Here is a 20,861-nt window from a genome sequence, read left to right on the forward strand (position 1 = left end):
AATACACCTTTTAAAATAAATCCATTTTCTATAACAATTTCTATATACTCAAATATATATCAATCTACCCATAATCAAATTGGTGGAGACTTCTTTGGTAGGGAAAACAAACCATAATCTTTTTCTAGTCCAATTAGGAAACAACTTCAATTCTCCTTTTGCATATCAAATCTTCATGACTTGTCCTCCACACCTTTGGATCTTCATCAACTATATGGAGGCCAATATATGTACCTTCACCAACTTTTGGAGAACCTTGACATGCCTAAATGGTAGCTAAAATATACAAGTAACGCATTGAACAATCGTACTAATGAGCATAACGTAGAAGAGCACAAAACCACTACAAAAAGGGTTGGAGATGCCGTCATATTTCCCCTTAGGCAACTACACATATGCCACAACCCAAAACATTGAACTTATCACTCTCAACTCCATGTAACATGTAAATCCAGATAATGTAAGCATAATTAAATACCTGGAGCTTCTGCCCATTCGGCCAAAAACAGTAATCGGTGTAATCTAAGGAAAAACTTTGAATTTTGGTTGCTCTTCACTTGGAACTGAGATGCAAGCTTGAAATGCCATGTCTAGGAGGAGGAACACCACAAGACATGCTGGAAATCCTGCTGCAATAGCACCGGAAAAAGTCAGAAAGGTCGGATCACCATCTTTGAACCATGACTTCTGGCCCAAAACGAACCAACCTGATACTACAAGAAACATGGCAAGGCGGAGGAAATGATATTCTGACCAATGTTGTCGCCTAGTTTTGACAGAGCTCGCCGAAAAAATGGAAATGCAAGTCAGGTCGTCGTCGGGTTTCCGAGTCGTCTTAGAGCTTTTGATTCATGCAGTTCAACGCGAATCGGCACAAGCCACCTGCGATATAAAGAAGCCCTAAAGGAAAACTTTCTATTTATACTTAAAAATTCTGGAACCTGAAACTTCTGTTGATTACAACTTTTTCATACAACCTTCATGTTACTCGTGCCGCATGTCTACAAACTCGTATCAACGAGATCTATGACAATCATGATGAAAGTTTTCTGAGAAACTCGAGTTAAAAGTCAACAGTTAGACCCGTCAAATTGAACGTTCTTGAACAATTAATCGTTCGAATCGTTATTTCGTTTTCATCCTCGTGAAATAAAATTAAACAACGACCAACTTAAAAAAAATATCCGAAAACTCATTGGAAACTAAATACTAAATTTTCGAGTTATTACATTTGCAACCTTATTACAAGATAAGTTTGATAACATGTTATAAAGCAACCTCAAATTACACCCAATTGTGTGTCCTCTAGGGTATAATCTTGACTAGCTTTCTATCTATAAAAAAAAAAAACATATCCAATCGCAGCACAAGAGAAGAAAATTACTTCCCAACTCAAAAACGATTAGGATCCGAATTCTCATCCATAAAAATCTCTCTCCAATTATACTTCAAAAAGCTACTTATTTAATCAAAATCATGATTTATATATTAAAAAATTATTTAGTAATACTAGACGATATTTGAATTAACTATACTCATTTTTCATATTTCTTATACAAATTAATACATTAACCCAAGCAAAAAAATAAGTGGACCGAAAACTGATTAATTAATTAATACTGAAATGTCCAAACTACCACTATTTTCATGAAAATTACCAAGTTACCCCTCCCAGATTATACAAATTTATCTATCCTAATTTTTTAGTTTATTCGGAAAACTTTAAATTTTCCGGCTAAACCATCGACAATTTAGAGGTGAGCCAATATATAAAGTTGTTCTTAACGTCATGAGCTTTCATTTAAGTATCATATTGTATATATTTTGAAAAACTGTGAAATTTCAAATTTTACTCACCAAAAACCATAGTAGCAGTTAGTTTTACATTCAACAGTAGCAGTTAGATTCATTGTTGACAGTAGAAGGTGTCTTCCCAGCAAACAATAACACTTTTCAAGTCAGTAGTAGCAGCTAGTTTCATACTCAACAGTAACAAGTTGCTTAATTAGTTAGTAGCTGTTGGTTTCATAATCAATAGTAGCATCTAGTTTCTCAGTTGACAGTAACAAGTAGCTTCTTAGTCGACAGTAGCAGACACATATATAAATGTGATATGTGATAGTGAGAATGAATTTTGAATTTTCTTAAATGTGATAGGCTAAAGAGAGGTAAAAAAGTAAAATATCATATGACATGTGACAACTTGTCGTTATGTGATCCTTATTTGTAACTTTTAGTCATAATTTGTTAGAACAAATTAGGAAGTGAGTTTTTTTTTTAAACCAAAATGTTGTCCGACACTTATTAGCAGTTTGTTGTTTATATAATCTGGTGACACATTTAAGACCTCAATTACAGCCTAACTTGCCCGTGTAGGTCAAATTATTGGACCAAGTACGCCAAAAATGTCTAAATAATAAATAAAAAAATAAATCATATAAACTCGTCTCATGAGAGACAAGATTGAGGAAAAGATACAACAAGTTGTCAAATCTCAAACACAGACCAAATTTCATGTCTTAGCATTGTAACTTGATTATAAGATAACTTGCTCGTGGTAAAACATACCGTTCGGGCATCCTCCAGTTTAGTGTCAATTCAACTCTCACGCAAACTAATTCAACTCTCACGGACACTAATTCAACCCAATTATCATGTCCCATAAGCAAAAGACCAAACCTGTTCAAATAGGTTGACAAACACCTTCCCCACTGCTAATTTACCACTACTACCATCAAACCTTTTGTCCTTAATTATGTAACACATTTGTATGCCTTTTTTGGATCAAGTATAGTAGTATCTATTTTTTTTCTTCATTTTGCCTAATAGGTAATGTCAATTTAGAATGGTTTCTCACTCTTTACTTGATCTTTGGATTTGTCACTATCTACTTGATCCTTGTTATCGTATGAGCCTTGTACCTATATTGACTTATGCCAAATGACTCGTTTCATCTCCTTCAAAAACATATTTTTTAGTAGTTTTTTTGGGTAGTCGAGTATCTCGCCAAATTGGTGATTTGGGCTGAGTTTGGCCCAAGTTTTGTCTAAATTATGAAGTTAAATTCTCAAATAATTTAATTAAGGTGTTCGGTAAATTAGTTTATTTTTTAAGTTCACGAACTCTGATGTAATTTTATATAAATTATGAAAACTACAAAATATAATTTTTAGAAACACCTATCAATTAAATATGGATATGCATATTTTAGAAAAATCACCTCACGCCAAACGGGGCCAAGTCTTCAAAATTCGCAATCATCTTGCCACCTCGTTTTTTTTTTTTTTGGAAAATATCTTGCCACCTCGTTTTGCTTTCATGGCTCGTTCAGATTGGTCCGACGAATAAATTAAACTAATGAAATTACAAAAGAGCCACATCATAAAAATTAAAAAGGGAAACGGAAAAACAGAGTAAGAAAGAAACGGGTTCTTCCTCTTCAGCAGAAACGACACTTTTAGTTCGGCTTTTTGAAGCTCTCTCTCTTACTCTCTGTCTCAGACAAGAAACTCAAAGTGAAACAGCAGAATGGGTTGGATCGGTGACACTGTGGATTCCATCAAATCCATCCAGTTCCGGCAAGTCCTCAATCAGACCATCAGTCTCGGTTTGTATCACCCTTTAACCCTCCACTTTTCTCGTTCTGGGTCTTAATCTCAGCAAATCATGCTTTATCTTGACTTAGATGTATGTGGGTGTTCATCAGATTATGATGTTTCCAATGTTTACTTTGTCTGGTTGGGGTTTTGTAGTGTCAACACTGACACTGTAATGTGTTTGAACCTATTATCTACGTTTGATTTCATATCATATCTCAATTATGTACTAATTCTGCATTTTATTTATTGGGTTCAATCTATTTGCATAGTTATGGGTCTTTGAATAATGTCACTTTGTTTGTTATCATGCCTGGGTTTTGGAGATGTGTTATATGTTGTTGTTACAATTGATTTCTTAATTTTTATATTTGTTTTTTGGTTTCAGGTATGATTGTTACCTCTGCACTTATAATATGGAAGGCATTGATGTGCTTTACCGGCAGTGAATCTCCTGTTGTTGTTGTCTTGTCTGGAAGTATGGAACCCGGCTTCAAGAGGGTGAGATAGTAAGATGTGTTATTACACTTCTTTGCTTCAGTTTCTTTTGGGATACATCAGTATTTATCATCTGAGTATTTTGGCATGTTTTTTCATTTTAAGTTGCAAACAAGTAGTTGTAATTTGACTCGGCTAGTATAGTTCATATGTAGAGCAACATTAGAGAAGAGGATTTTTGGGGGACTCTACATTATCAATAAAAAGATGGAATGAAATTCTACTTTTACTGATTTTATAGTATCCAGTTTTGGGAACTTGCTTGGTTATTTTCAGCAAATTGGTTTTCATTTGTAATGTACAGCATCACAACTCCTTTTCCTTCATAAGGGTGTTTTGCTGCCTCTTGTCTCTTGTCAGTTAGGTTAATGGTATTATATCTCTACCATCCTCCTACTTTTTGCCACAAATAGCCTGAACTGATGTGGTCTGCTTTTTAAGAATGTGCATGCTTGTTCGGAATTTTTTACTCTCATGCTGTATCACATTGATCGTGTGCAGTTACTCTTAAAGATCCTTGCAGTTTAGGAGTTTACTCTTCTTCTGAGTGCTGCTTTAACCTGAGCTCATTAAGTTTACATGTTAAATTTGGCTGTAGTGTCTGGTAGTAGTTTGCTTTTATATGAAGTAATATACGAATGGTTCCAATATGGATGGATATCTAACTTATCTTTGAGCGAAAAAATTGTTTTTTTAAATTAAGCTTCTGTCTAAGGCATTTTAGTATTAGTAATTTGATTTTCTACTGTTTGTGTGTTCATGTTTCTTGGTTGCTTAACTAATAATCCAATTGTTATGCTTTGAAGGGGGACATTTTGTTCTTGCAGATGAGTGAAGCACCCATTCGTGCAGGAGAAATTGTTGTTTTTAATATTGAGGTAAGCAGTAATTGATTTTGATTCTGCTACAACCTTTTCTATATTCAGTTTTATGAAACTCTAGTCTGTTTTGTTATTGTCTGGCCTGTTTTTATTAACACAGTGATTTTCCTTTTCACTCATATTGAGTTGAGGTGGCACATGTTAATTTTCTCCAGGCTTTCTTTCTGTTTATTGTCATACTAATAAATAAGCCTCCACCGACTTTGCTTATATTTTTCCAAAACATAAACAGAAAAAGGTAAAACTTTGTTTATGTAATGGACAAAAAAAAATGTGGCCAATGAAAAACTTTGGATTTTTGGTCCCCTGGGGAAATAGTTGGGAACTATGTTGGGTACTTCTAAAAGTTTTGTACAAATGGGTAAGATTTCAGTTGACTTGGAATTCTTTCCTTTCTAAGAAATCTGTTTTCAACCTTGTAGAAGATTATATATGAATGTATCTGTGTCCTCCAGTCAGTGTGCATAAGTTTAACGAGCACTACTCTTCATCTCTTTTCCTCTTATTGACTAAGAATGCATGATATAAATAAACTTAAGATACTAATACCGGAGTCACCATTCATAGCTATTTTTTATTAGTACTAATATGTTCTCATTTTCATTTGCCTATTTTCTTCAGGGCCGTGATATTCCAATTGTCCATCGTGTCATTAAGGTAAACAGTTGATTTTGTCAGGTTGCTTAATCATAATCTCTTGCAGTTTCTGAATTAGATGCTATTGTGTATTACTTTGAGCTTCATTAAAGGAACAATGAATTCAGGTGGGAAATTTGGGACTTTGGTTTAGACTCTGTAATCTGGGAATTTGGAACAAGGTTTAGGTGTTCTGTTCAAGCAATTGATCCTGCATCCCCACAGAAATTTTTTCTGTAATCGAAAAAAGAATAACAAAATCATATCTCTTCATTATCATTTAAGTATGAAATTATGCATGCTATTGTCGTGAGGAACTCAATAGAGTTTGAGGGTCATTAGTAGATGCTAAAGATGTTTCAGCTTACATTTCCGATGTAGAAGTTATCAAGTGTGGCTGCCAAGTTCATCTGCCTTTCTCTATTTTTTGTTTTGTTTTGTTTTGTTTTCCAGTGTAAAGTTGATTATCAGCACTTATTGTTAACTGAACAGTATTGATCAATGATGTTTGCAGGTTCATGAAAGAGAAGATACTGGACACGTAGATGTCCTCACAAAAGGTGGCAGTTTGTTCAATATCCCCTAATTGTCAATTAATAAATTTCTGGGACAAGTTTGTATTGGTTTTCTGCTGCGCTTGCTTAACTAATTGTTTTCTCCTCTGCATATCTCTCAGGAGATAACAACTTCGGGGATGACAGACTTCTGTATAATGAGGGTCAGTTGTGGCTCCATCGGCACCACATAATGGGCAGAGCTGTAGGGTAAGAACTCTAGCATTTGCCTCCCTCTTTATGGCAAGGTATATTTGGCCTCCGTAATATGGCATTTTGCTTCTGAGTCAAAGTATTCTGCAGATAGGTTCAGTTTATCGGTATATTAGGTGAATCAAGTTATTGAGAGCTTAGTATATGCAAAATGTTGCTGTATTGCTTCTTTTGCTGCATTGGAAAGAGAAACCTATCATTGAGGAAGTAGTATGCATGTTCTCATAAGGATTCAATTTCAGGTTCTTACCTTATGTTGGCTGGATAACGATTATCATGACTGAAAAGCCAGTTATAAAGGTTTGATTCTCCCCTAATATATGGTTTATTAAATCACGCACATACTCAAACAGTTCATTTCTAACCGGACTAATTTCTTGTGTTTTTTCCCAGTATATCCTCATTGGCGTATTAGGGTTGCTCGTTATAACTTCAAAGGAGTAACCGGAAGCAAATTCGTCCAGAACAGTTCACCATTGCCAGCGGATTTCTCATTGAACCTATTGGATTTCTCATTGTAATCGACATTAGTTATGATAAATGATAGCAAATTAGCTGGTTAATGTTCAAACTCTAAATGCATGATCTTTTCGTGAACCAATATAACTAGTTTTTTCTTTCTCCCGAGCAGAGAATTTGGCAAAAATGAGGTCGACGAACATATAAACTTGGCTTTGAAAAACCGAAGAAATGTTGGGGCAAAGGGTTCTGCCCGATAAATGTCACTCGAGGCTAGTAGTTAAACAACTCTGACTCAACTAATAATGTCACAAGGTTTGGGTTTTTACGATTGAAATTACGCCACTAATCCCACAATGACTGAATGATTAGTAACAGATGTGAGATATCCACAAAACCAATTCCGAAACGAGAACAAAAGAGAGGTACAAGGTGAAAAAAACACTTGAGCTAGCGCAGTCCACGATTCTTTACCATGGATCCTCACGCCGTAACCATCACAGTCCACAAGCCAAACCTAAACCCCAAAAAAACCCACAAATCCAAAACCAACTATCATCACTGAACAAATGAGACCCCTTTCAGATCCACCCTGCTAAAATTTCCCTCTCTTCCAATCCCCATTCTCTCTATATCCAATAATCAAAGCTTTCATTTTTACTCCATAGTTGGTTAAACAACCATATGCATCAGTCTCTGATTGATTAGCTTCATATATGATTCACTTTTGGTGTTTACGGTTCTGGATTTTTGCCCAGACACATGGGCAGTGAAGCTTTTATGAGGTTGGTGCCCAAACTATGATAAAGTCTGAAGCTTTTATATATCTGGGTTCTTGTACTTGAAGCTCTTTAGCATAATGGGTTGTGTAAAGTTTTGATTTTGATGGATGGGTGTGTTTCAATTTAAAGAAACACCTAAACCATGCTCTCTCTGCGAACCAGTCGCAGATTTTGTCATGTTGCCAGCACTACTGTAGTAGCTAGGAGTTGTTGTACTGCTGCTGCTGTGCCGAAATCGGTTAAGGCCTTGGAAGAGCCTGCTCTAGTTAAGCTTAAAGCCGAGAGGGACCCTGAGAAGTTGTTTCAGTTGTTTAAGGCCAATGCACACAACCGGCTTGTTATTGAGAACAGATTTGCATTTGAAGACACGGTGGCTCGGTTAGCTGGGGCTCGCCGGTTTGATTACATTGAGCATTTGCTTGAGCATCAGAAGAGTCTTCCTCAAGGGCGGCGAGAAGGGTTTGTTATGAGGATTATAACATTGTATGGTAAGGCTGGGATGACTAAGCATGCTATTGATACTTTTTGTGATATGCATTTATATGGTTGTTCGAGGACTGTTAAGTCATACAATGCTACACTCAAGGTTTTGACTCAGACTCGTGATTTTAGAGCTATTGAGGAATTTGTGAGTGAGATTCCGCAGCGATTTGATATTCAGTTGGATGTATATTCGGTTAATATTGTTATCAAGGCTTTTTGTGAAATGGGGGATTTGACCAAAGCATATGTGATCATGGTAGAGATGGAAAAGTTGGGAATAAGACCGGATGTCATTACGTATACAACTTTGATATCAGCGTTTTATAAAAGTAAGCGGTGGGAGATTGCTAATGGTTTATGGAACCTTATGGTCCTGAGAAGGTGTTTACCTAATCTTGCCACTTTCAATGTTCGAATCCAGTTCTTGGTTGATACGAAACGAGCATGGGAAGCTAACAGAGTGATGAAGATGATGCAGAATATTGGGATTGCACCTGATGAAGTTACATTTAATTTGGTGATCAAAGGGTTTTGCCAGGCTGGGAAACTTGAATTGGCAAAAAGGGTATATTCTGCCCTACATGACAAGGGATACATGCCCAATGTCAAAATTTATCAGACCATGATTCATTATGTTTGCAGAGAAAAAGATTTTAATCTTGCATATACAATTTGTAGAAATTGCATGCAGAAAAGTTGGCATCCAAATGTGGATACCATTCATACATTGCTTCAAGGCCTGAAGAGGAATAGTCAGCTTGGTAAGGCTAATGCGATCATGACGTTGGTTCGAAGAAAGGTGCCTCCGTTTTCTTCAAAACAGTTGAGTTCCTTGCAATCCATACTAACCAAGAGTTGAAAGAAGTTGAGGCGAGGGATTGGAATACTGAAAAGTGGTTGATTGTATATGGTCAGCTGCACAAGAGCTGGTAATCTTTTTTGCCCAACTCCTCTGTAAATTTGCAGAACTGATTGAAATTAGATTTTTTTTTAATCATACGAAAGGGACATTCCCATAAATCCATAATCTTCAACACTTTGTTGTACTGCTGCCTCAATAAAGCTCTTGATATAATGGAGTTCTGAATTTTGCTCATAGAAAAGAAATGAAGTTCTGAATGAAATTGCCCACTCAATTTGCTGTAAGTTCGTTGTCGATGGCTTTCCTCTAATGCTTTACTAAGTTCATTCTTTCATACCTCTGGCTGCTTCTACGTTTTGATTGTTTATTTAACTTTCAGTTTTAGTGGTGAAGAACAGAATGGTCTGGGAACAATAGCAGTCATCCCCACTAAAAGCATATATTGGTAATTTCAAGTATTTTTTCACTGATAGAAGTTTTCTCTGTCTGTAGTCATTATTATAGCGGCCTATATTCTAATAAATGAAATTAGAGATAATACAAGGGCATAAGATAGCCAATGATCAGAATAATGGTTAATTTCTTTATGTTTTAGGTGCTTGGCAGTAAGGTTTCCCTTACAATTAATTACTGAAAATGCTATATCAATGTCATTTTGAATTTTTTGTAAGGTTCCCAGAGATAATGTCATTTTACAGTACATAACCTTTTGCACGTTGTTGACACTTCTTCTGATAATTAACAAAGCATAGAATGTAGTGTAGGAAATGCTGAGAGGTTTCAAGAACTGATTGTAGGTAATTTATAAGCAGAAATGCATAAAAGGGGAAGTTATTTAATTGTTAAGAACGGAATGAACTAGGAAGATGGAGCGCGTTGACATTACACTAGCCATATGATATTCAAATGCTCATGGACTCAAATGTTTATTGCACATTAGGATATAGATGAGTTTGGTTTGTGTAATTTGCGTATGGCCATTGTGTTTCCCCGTTCACTTTTGCCTGTCCATGGATGGTTTAATTGATGTGTTAGACAAAGGAAAAGAAGAGATGTGATTAATCTAAATGCCCAAAGTTACTGTCCACCACCACTATTTTCCTAGTAAAATTTGAAAGATTGTTTTACCTTTTGAGTAGTAAAACAGAGTTTGAAGAATATACTTGTTCTACTCCAGTTAGCTTTACAGCTGCCTTTCCCTGCTTAGTTCCTGCTACAGAGGTTCGTTGTGGCATTCCGAGATCAACCAAAAATCTTTGAACATTGTTTGAAATTATGGTTTGAGTGGATATTTTTCATCTTATGCAAGCAGTCTACATATTCTTGAGGCCTGATCATGAGGGTTTAAGGTACATTTAGGTTGTCGAATCTTGAAGATCACTTCTCACTACTGAGCTATAGGGATTTTCTGAGAAGTCTAAGTTCTCATGTACGGTTTCATATGTTGATTTAGTATTATTGAACTAGTTACCACATTTTCATGTTTATCGAAGAACTGGTTAAAATCTTATAAATAGGAGATCTATGTCTATTGGATTTCGCCAAGGTCTATGATTACCATCAGGCAATGTTAAACCTCCAAGCACCTCCAAGCAGACTTGAACCTATGTGGCAAAGAGAAAATTGATGATGACATGATCGAGAAGACCCTCGAGACTTTTACCGTATCTGCGAGTGAAATAGCTCACCAATATCATATTGATTACGAGGCCAAAAGAATAAAGAGTTTTGCAGATTTGATGAACTTTCTCAAGAAGAAGGAACATCACCATAAGATCATTCTCAACAACACCAATCTAAGACCTACAGGAACGAAAGGAGTTCCAGATCTAATCAGGCAAGTAAGGGAAAAATTCGAAAAGAGAAATTCAGGAATCGATCAACACCGTATCAGAAAGGAGGAAACAAAGGGCCTCATCGCAACATGACTTGGACAAGAGAAGGTGCCGCCGCCGGCTGCTCTAACCCTAGAGGCCGTGGAGCCTCCCAACCCTCCAGATCTGACAACTCGGCAAAGGTTTAGAATCAAAACTTTCCATGCTACAAGTGCGGTTCAAATAAGCACTTTCATAGGCAATGTCGTGCTCCTAAAGAGGTTGTTTGAGCTCACAAGAAGTGCAAGCAATACCTGACAAATGAAGCTAACTTTGTTGAAGATGTGGAGATGCATGATGCTAATGCTACCATCACGCTCAAAGTAGATGACTTTCAAACAAAGGAGAAAGAGAAAGCCGGTCCTGAGGCTCAGTCCAACCTTGATTTCAATTACATCTATGTCGATTGATTGTCGTTATTCTGCCTATTTTATTTAAGCTTTTAAGTTTGATTTGTAATGACAGTGTCGCCATAATAAGACTTTATTAAGTCAAGTGTTTATTTTTCAGAACAATGTTGATGTACGTTTAATTTTGCATATTAATAAAAGCATCGCTTTTGTTCTATGTTACAAGAATGTGTACAAGCGTTATTTTGATTTCCTTAATGCATCAATGGTTTGAAATTTATCCTCGTAATACAAACAGAAGAATTCATAGAATTAAATTCCACCGGTTTAAAGTTATGGTGATGTTTGAGAATTTATAGTTCGAATTGAACTAACAAATGAAAGCTTACGGGCAGTGACAAAGCTATAACAGTTTTGCACGCACACCATGGTAGATTAGCTGAGAAGTTTTGTAAGCCGCCAGATTTTACCTCCACTAAGACGTTTAAATAAAATAAAAAAAGAGAGAAAGAAAAAAACTATTGCAGCTTTGCTACCAGCCCTGCAGGCCCACCGTAGCTCTCCCTACCCTGCACGACCTTTATGCAGCCCCTTGCAGTCCCTTGCAGGGCTCCTTCGAAGCCTCTGCACGGTGTGAGCCCTTGAAAAATTTCTTTATCGTTCCGGCATAATTGTCACGCTAACCGACATTTTTTCGAGATGTCAAATTTTTAGTCTATTATTTTTGTGTTGAACTATGCGTTGTCACGAACGACGAAGTATTCACGGAATATTTTTTTGACGATCGGTTTTTTTTTCTAAGAATTTACGAAGATAACATCAAATAAATCGTATTTTTAGAAAATGCATTTTCCCACGATTTAATCTTAGCCATTGATCTCCATCGTACAATCTGGGCCGTTGATTTTTCCTTTAAAAGGAGAGCCCCACACTTGTTCTTCTTTTTCGGAAGCTATATATGGTTTTTGGGAAGGTTGGGTAACTCAAGGCAGTCGCACTAGCGTCTAAGAGGTGAGGAAGAGGTCGCAGCAGCTTGGATCAGAGGTGTTGGAGCATGAAACCGATGAGATTTCTTTCCGGTGCTTCATTGAGGTATCAATCGAACTCTGATTCCTTTGATTTTGATGTTGTTGTGTTCGTAAAGTCGTTTCGATTTGTTTAGTATATTTGTATGTTGGTTTTGAGTTGATCGGAGTTGAAGTTTTGGCCGGAATGGGTGATCAGAGAAGGAAGGGTAAAACCCTTGTTTTTACCGTATAGAACTTACCCTTTTACTGTTTTACCATGGGGTGAATTGACCTTGACCCATGTCGACTTTCAATAATTACGGTCTTGCCCCTAGTAGTAAATAAGTTGAAAAATTATTGTTTACCCAAACAGTAATTAGTTTACTTTTTACTTAAATCTCATTTCAACCTTTTTGCCTTTAGATTTCTCGATTTAAATCGGATTGAGGAAAATTAGTAACTTTTCGCTAAAACGTAATTTTAACTTTAAGGTTAAACCTTAAACGCGATTTCCGCCCAGATCGGAAATCGAGGACCTCTTAAGCGTGAGATATTTAAATGCCGGAAGAATAAATTTAAAACTTCCATTTATCGATTATTCGCGTCTTAAATCTAAGATACGAATATATATAAAATAAATTCACACTTTTAGAAAAGTCAACCGATCATCCTGAGACCTCGACTCGGGTAGTCAATCTAGTCAAACCGACGTTCAATAACTAAATTGATTAAACATGTCATGGACCTTACTTTCCCATTTTTTCGTTATTGTTTAGCTACGAGACGAGCTTGAGGGACGTCATTGTACTCGGAGCGAGACTTGGGACACGGACTTCGGCACTGCTATATCAGGTAGGGTGAGCCGGTACCTTATGGGTTAGTGGTTTTCTATATTTAAAATGTATATGCTATACGTCTTTATCACATGCTTGCATTCATTTGTATTTTACTTTGGTCGTGTGTCTCGAGACTGACCTATTTATTTTATGCATGATTATAAGTTGGTGATTCCCTGTACTAATGTTTGGCACCGCATGTTTTATTATTATATGGTGAATCTCAGGTCCTGATGTCAGGGTAGGCCTCATCATTTAGCCCGCGGATCCGAAAAGTCCACGGAGACCCGCAAGCCCGATGGGCTTTTACCCGGTCTGGTCCGCGAGAAAGCTTGCTTCCGTGGGTAGAGGGTTTGGATTAGATTAGAGGTGTGAAACCTGGCCCGCCCCGCCAAAAACCCGCAAGGCTCGGCTCGTAAAAGCCCGCCAAATAGTAAAATATTATACATACATATTTGATTAGGTTTAGAATAAAATTATCGCATTATGAAACAATTATATGAAGGAAACTTCTCGAGATCGATCGACACCAGTCGATATGATCGGTATATATATATTTAGTGACCTTGTACAAATTTCATCCAATTCGGACCTCGTTTAACTGTCAGAATTTCCGGTAAACCGAAAACAACACTAATATGTCATAAGGAAAGACCCATTACTAAAATGCGAACGCCAAAAGCCGTTTGCATATCTGAAATCACCTAATTTTTGTTAACGATTGTGTGCGGTCGTAATAAGAAAACCCATTTGGCAAAGCCTCGGTCAATGAGGATTTTAATATGTTAAAACACATTTTTTTTTGTTGACCGTAGGAAACCTATCTCTACTTGTGTAAAAATAAACCTATTACATTAACGAACTTTGATGTACGTTCGTTCCTATAAATTAATAAGTTATTAGTTTATCGATATATTAATAACGCGGTAAATTAATAATTTTTAGGGCAAATTATAAAAAGGTACCATTTTCCAAACTTATATTAGAAAAATGTAACTACTTATGAATTAATTATAAAAATGTCATCACATTTTAAGTGGAAATTAGAAAAAGGTCAACAAAATTAGAAAAAAAATCATTTAAAAAATATTTTTTGGATTGTTTTGCCATTTCTCACTCTTTTTCTAATTTCGGCAATAACTTTCCTGTCCGGTGATAGATTTTGACGAAATTGGTACCGTTAGAAAGATGTCAATCCCCTCTTTCATTTGATATACTACCCACTCCGAATCGACTAATCATACAAGGCGCAACAATCATCGCATAGGGTTGCCGTCATCGATGGCGGTGCTCTAAGCAATTCCGGTGAAATCGAAGCTCAAGGTTCCCTAATTTTAGCTATTATCTTCATTCTGAGTATACTTATACCAATCTCATTTTGAATTTTAACAAAATTTCGCATATTTCCATAATTAATCTCGGCATGTCACACCTACTGTCACAACCACTGTCACAACCGTTATCACATACACTGTCACAAAAGCTATCACACTATCTATTTACACTAACTGTCACACCCATTATCACAACATCTGTCACACCCACTATCACAACCTCTGTCACACTACTTTTCACAACCACTATCACACTATCTATTACACTAACTGTTACACCCACTGTCACACCTACTGTCACAACCACTGTCACACACATTGCCCATCTCACAACCCCTGTCACACTACCTGTCACAACCCATGTCACAATTTCTATCACACTATCTGTCACAACGACTATCACACCCCCTGTCACAACTCCTGTCATAATACCGGTCACAACCCTTGTCACACCTGCTATCACACTACCTATCACAACTTCTGTCACACCTACTGTCACACTACCTGTCACAACCTCTGTCACACTACCTATCACACCCGGTGTCACACCCACTTTTACATTGTTTTATCTGACTATGTTGTCACAAGAAGAAGAAGAAAAAGAAGAAGAAGAATGACTAAAAACCTCTCTAAACACTTATCGACTGTTATGTGATCATGAACTTCTCAAATCAACTCATACGATCCAAATATCGACATTAATGTGATGTCACACCCCAATTACACTACCTATCACACTACCTGTCACACTAATTTTGTTATGTGATGTATAGTGTGATAGGTAGTGTGACGGCTAATGTGATAGGTAGATTGTAGAGTCGTCAAAACACAAGAGGTACAATGTCGAGATTGTAGAGTCGTCAAAACTTAGCTCATAATTGAATGGACAACAATATTTTCAAATCAAATTTGTTGTGGACACCCAAAAAGCTGTTGTGCGCACCCATCGGTGACCATCTTCACCGACTATGGTGTTTTCTGGCGCTGCTACTTCCAGCAACTACTTCCACCCGCTCCATCTCCACCACTGAAGCTCAACCCAAGCCAGCTCCCACTCCGGCCAAAATCGACGAAGGTGGCTGAAGTATCAAAGGATGAGCGGGGATGTGAATCTAGGTTTGGAGTTTCGTCGGCGTGCGGTCTCTACCGGGCAGTACCAGAATGATCGGGAGGAGTGGAGCGACAACACGAGATCTCTTAATACATGATCCACCAAACTAGGTCAGCCTCTACTCTATCGGATATGTGACTCCGTTTCCTTGTGAATGAGTTGGAGGTAATACAACCGGAGCCTTTCGTTGATTTTGGAGTCGGCGAGCTTCACCGATCAGTTCTCCTCTAGCGCGGGCTTGGTATCGACGCCGATTGAAGCCATGGCTGGTCAAGCAAAGGCCTAGTCTTGCTGGTCGAATCGAGAAATCGAAAGATGTGGCCTCCGGGATATTTCGGTGGCAGCTTTGTAAATATTATCAATTTTAATGCCAAGAACATGTGGAGGCCCAAACCACTTACACTATCCGTTTAGAAACACGCGGATCCTCTCAACCTGACACATTTGCCTAAAAAACCATCGTTGTTAGCATGTTATCATACCCAAAGCTCAAAATTCTCATCCCCAAAGTTGGGGAACAAAATGAGATCGATTTTATCAGATTCTGAGTGCTTGGCTTAAATAATTGAATGATGATATCCGCTCAGCCTGATTAGATAACTTGTTTTGCGGCAATGGTAAGCATTCGGGTATGTTCCCAATCTTGAGATTTGGGTTAATTCCACAAATGGTTTAAAACTTTACCATTTCTTTTAAGTAAAATTTATGTTATAAACCGTCATGTATGACAGCATAATAGGATTTTTATATTTTGCGTACATTTATTGACTGATCATATTGTAGAATTACAATGTGCTATAGACCTATAGTTCAGGTCTGGGTGACTCGTTCGATTAGTACATTTCCAATTTTGCAGAATATCCACAGATTTTTGGAGAGATCGAGTTCATATATGTGATCATACTTTGAACATAGAAGGTTCGTAATTGTGATGTTTGATTAAATTATGTTGTGTTTCCGTAATAGAAATCAACATGTATATATAGAAACTCCTTGTTCAGCAAATATAGCATATGGATCTTTTGCTTTCTTTATTAATAGCTATATGGACCTTTTACTTCATGTGATGGAAATTGGAAAATGTTGGTCATTAGTGTACCAATGATCGGGACTCTGGTTGGAATAATGTGCGTCTGCTCTTCTCTTTGCTGCCACATATAGGCCTGAAAAGGTCTGAACCTAAAGCTTGTTATCTAGACATTGTCGATCTTCTCTATATGTGATCATCAAGATCCTCCATGTAAGCTGCAGAAGCTGAGGGATCGGAGTTATCTGGAATTCCAAATATTACATACATTTGCTTTTGTTTGGTTGTTTTTCTATTCTTTGTATTTTCCTTACAAACCCTTTCAGTAAGGGCTTTTTTTCCTCTTTCCGACAAACAAGACTTCAACATTCACCTTGAATCAAAATTTGCTAGCTTACAATGTACAATTATATCTGATGTAATGATTTGAGCTTTTATTCTTCTGAAAATAAGTATTGATTGATTTTAATTGAATTGTTCGTAGATAAGCAGCATGCCCAAATCAAAATTCGTATGAGAAAGTTGTTAGCGACCAAAGTTTTGCTTCCGATTTCAGAAAGTTACTATTTCGGGGCGAAGAACTATTACTAAATAAAGTTGTTAGCAACCAACATTGTCGTCACATTTCTCCGCCGTCCGTCCGAGTTGGACCGCCGCTTGGCTCTCTTTGGAAATCTTGAAGGATGCCCTACAAGTTTGTGGCAGCGGCACCTCCTATCTCGCCGCCGTTTAGCAGCGGCGACGCCTAAAAGATCTCTCCACATGGCACGTTTTGCTGAATCTTCACCTTGCCGAAACTCTCTCCTCCGGCCACCAATCGGCGAGTTTCTTTTCTTGTTTTGAAGGTATACTCTCATACTACAATCCTTCTAAAGAAATCGATTCAATTCAAAGTGTAAGTACTCGAATCTAAAGTTTGAAATTCTAAGGTCTCGAATTGGGGGTTTTCAGATTTTTGTGAAATTGGATGATTTAAACTTAAAATTGGTTATTTTTGTAGTTGAGAAACATGTTAGAAATACTGTTTATATTATGGGGGTGAAATTTAGTGACCATTAGAGGTGGTCGAAGTGGTGGCGGCCGACTTCCGGCCGCGCTAGGGGCCGGTCATTTGATGTGTGTATAAATTTGCTGTCCCAGAGCTGTGGATCTCTTCCTGCTTTAGACAAGAGAACATCTTGGAGTCCTGCTGCTCGTCCACATGGCCATTCTCCGGAAATATTATCTGATATTTGATACAGAAAAAGACAGGAGTAAGAGGTAGCAGAAAAATCAATAAAGAAACTTTTGCAAAGAAACATAGATATTGTAGCAAACTACTCAAAATGCAGGAGAGGCAAGTCGGGCGATTAGAGGTGCAAGAATGGTAACGTCATCACACTTTCTTCTTATTTTGGAAGAGAGGTAAGAGGAATGGATCAACATTATTTAAAGCCAGAAACTTGCAATCATTTCCCAGTCTGATTGTAGTAGTTGGTTTTCATGGCCTTGATATTGGTATGTACAGTATACACTATCTATATATAGGGGATGAGTACGATCTGGTTGAAATCAACAGTTACAAAACCATCGGACACAATTCATACAAGATCAAAACTGATCCAGCTGCTACAATTTAGCTACAATCACTAGACCGTCTCAACTGCTAAATTCCAAACCAAATTTTAGTCACACATGCACAGTTACACAATCAACAATAATTGTCTATGAATGCTCAGAGGAATTTTCTCTGACACTGATTATTTGGAAAAGCCAGACATGCTATGGGAAAGGCACTGAAGATTTACTAAAGAGGGAAAGATATAAAGATAAAGAAGCCAGTAAACCTAAACTTCAGTGGCTGCTTATTGAAAAAGCAACCCTATCAACCCTCATATGAGTAAAATACCTTTCGCATGCTAACCCTAGGCCGCAACTGAACGGAGCTGAAGACTTAAAGCATAAATTGATCACTTGACTATGATTTTATATTTGAAACATGACAACATGCTCCTTGGTAGACTCGTGAACAAGAAGGTGGAATCGAACCTGATCTAATTATGGTCTTAGCAATGTTGAAAATGAGTGCGTTAGAAAGGTAATAAAGAGAACAAACTTTATAATTATATAAGAGGACAAGGTAGAGGATTATAAGGTTTCGAATTTCAAATATATACTACATGATGACAAATGGAGTTTTGGACTGAAATGTCTACCAACCAATACAATGACACTTATTCGACCAAATAATTTTGAAATGCTTGAATGAGGAGTAACTATATGAAAATAAACAGCAAAAAAGACTATTCATCTATTCCAAGTAGACTCTCTTGATACATGACGACATTACAAAAGTTCTCGATTTTATAGAAACCACACTCGTCTCCTGCATGAAGAATTTTCACCATCACAAGCTCATCCCTGTCGCCAGTAAAAATGGAGAAAACAGTACTAGTTTCCATAACCCAGACACTGCAGGAAGTGTGTCTCCATCGCTCCTTAGGGGGACCCGAAAACTTCAAGTTAAACAACTTAGTCCATGAGCCATATTCAGTCATGACCCATACATCAATGCATGGAGTCATTTGAGTGGCAACACGAACAACATGCAGGCGTTCTCCACCGGAAAGTTGAATATCGTCGCCTTTGTCATATAAATACTTGGGCAGCAAGGTTTTCCTCATTTTGTAATCCTGTTGCTGTGCTAGATCGAAAGCAACGATTTCATGATAATAAGTGTGCCAATGAAGTGTCTCATTCACAAGAACCCCCTCATAAGATGCAACAGCCAATTCATCGTACTCGAATGTTTCCCAAGTATTAGCTCTGGAGGAGAAAACGGTCCCCACTTCGATTTCATCATCATCAGGAGTGTAGTCAAAGTAGGATGCGAATACTCTGTAGTCGTCCATGGCCGGCAAATAGCCAAAGCCAGAATAGAGTCTATTATCAGACGGTGAAGCACCCTCCCGGTCTGGTAATTTCTTCCAAAATCCGGTTGAAGGGTTCCACATATAAAATATATAATTATCCAAAACAACAAGTACAATACCATTGCAGGAGCCAAGTAGATGGACATCTTCGAAGGGAACTTTGAGCTTTGTAACAGCAGAGGAAGAGTTTCCAAACGCCGGTGTCTCCAAGTCGATAGATTCCGCTTTAGGAGGTGCGCAGAGAAGTCTACGAGTAAGGCTTTTTCGATCACGAGCAGCTTGGAATTGAGACTTGGCGAATTTTGGGTCGGAGAGAATCAGGGAATGAAAGCTTTTAGAAACGCAGGTGAATCGGATTAAAGATTTCACAGGAAGACAGCAGAGAATTAGAGGATAGATCTCTTCGGGTAGTTCGGGTAGGTTTGCTTCGTCCATTGCGCTATGCATGCAAAGAGAATTTTGAGAAGCACTTATAAGTGAATTGCTTCATACCGAATCCTAATGCTAGGTAGATTGAAGAACCGAAGCCTAGTGCTAGGTGGGATGAATCCTAATTCTCCATCAAATATAATTTCTATCCCAATACAACTAGGATATCATGGTGTCGGCATGTATAGTATATAATACGAGTAAAGCCCTATACAACTAGGATTCTCCGCACACGATATCCGGCTTTTATTAAGTTTGGGATGTTTTGTTTGATATGTGAGAAGATGGCAGATAACATGCAACTTTGTTGCTCCCACTTCATATGGACAGAAGATTCACATTGCCCTGATTTTTATGTTCCTCATTATATTCTTGAAAAGGGAGACCGCTACATCCATGATAGATTCTCTTTGTCAAGGCTCCATATATGTGTTAAAGATCTGTATGTAAAAGACTCTTCGTTGTAGTTCTAAGCTTGTGTTATCATCAAAAGAAATGAGACTTTTATAAAGTAACAAATTATTCAAAAGTAACGGATAAGAATTCAGTTAAAAATAACTCATTACTTAATTTGAAATAGCAAATAAGAACTAAAATTTACAAATAAGGACCAAATGATGGCAAGTTGCCACATGTCATAAAATATTTTACTTTTTTACCCATCTGTGACCCATAGTGTTTGTTACTATCAATGAAGAGGTTATCTGCTACTGTCGATTATAAAAATTAACTGCTACTATCAACTATAAAAACTAACTGCTACTGTCAACTATAAAAACTATCTGCTATTGTCGAGTTAAAAACCAGTTGCTACTGTCAACTTGGAAGACACCTGCTACTATCGATTTGGAAGGTACATGATACTATCAACTATAAATCTAACTGCTACTGTCGACTGAGAAACAAACTGCTACTGTGGTTTTTAGTGAGTAAAATTCAAAATTTCAAAATTTTTTAAAACATATGCAATATGGTACTTAAATGAAAGCCCATGAAATAAGGAACAACTTTATATAT

At 37.3% G+C, this 20,861-nt stretch overlaps 3 protein-coding genes across 3 annotated transcripts; 2 read left to right on the top strand and 1 right to left on the bottom strand.

The window, feature by feature from the left end:
• Nucleotides 1-3,423: 3,423 nt before the first annotated feature.
• LOC126800368 (uncharacterized) lies at nt 3,424-7,023 on the top strand. The gene is made up of 8 exons (XM_050527737.1): nt 3,424-3,607; nt 3,985-4,097; nt 4,901-4,972; nt 5,597-5,632; nt 6,126-6,171; nt 6,288-6,375; nt 6,621-6,678; nt 6,772-7,023. Exons 1-8 carry the CDS (start codon nt 3,529-3,531, stop codon nt 6,820-6,822), a joined length of 543 nt encoding a protein of 180 aa, XP_050383694.1. The 5' UTR covers nt 3,424-3,528; the 3' UTR covers nt 6,823-7,023.
• A 288-nt stretch (nt 7,024-7,311) lies between these two features.
• LOC126800366 (pentatricopeptide repeat-containing protein At1g80150, mitochondrial) lies at nt 7,312-9,430 on the top strand. The gene is made up of 2 exons (XM_050527735.1): nt 7,312-9,244; nt 9,344-9,430. The coding sequence occupies exon 1, from the start codon at nt 7,762-7,764 to the stop codon at nt 8,959-8,961; it is 1,200 nt and encodes a 399-aa protein (XP_050383692.1). The 5' UTR covers nt 7,312-7,761; the 3' UTR covers nt 8,962-9,244; nt 9,344-9,430.
• Nucleotides 9,431-17,599: 8,169 nt separating this feature from the next.
• LOC126797097 (F-box/kelch-repeat protein At3g06240-like) lies at nt 17,600-19,850 on the bottom strand. The gene is made up of 2 exons (XM_050523775.1): nt 18,888-19,850; nt 17,600-17,728 (listed from the first exon to the last, which is right to left on the bottom strand). Exons 1-2 carry the CDS (start codon nt 19,848-19,850, stop codon nt 17,600-17,602), a joined length of 1,092 nt encoding a protein of 363 aa, XP_050379732.1.
• Between the last annotated feature and the right edge of the window lie 1,011 nt (nt 19,851-20,861).

Source organism: Argentina anserina, chromosome 6, assembly GCF_933775445.1.
Source record: "Argentina anserina chromosome 6, drPotAnse1.1, whole genome shotgun sequence".
Lineage (NCBI taxonomy): Eukaryota > Viridiplantae > Streptophyta > Magnoliopsida > Rosales > Rosaceae > Argentina > Argentina anserina.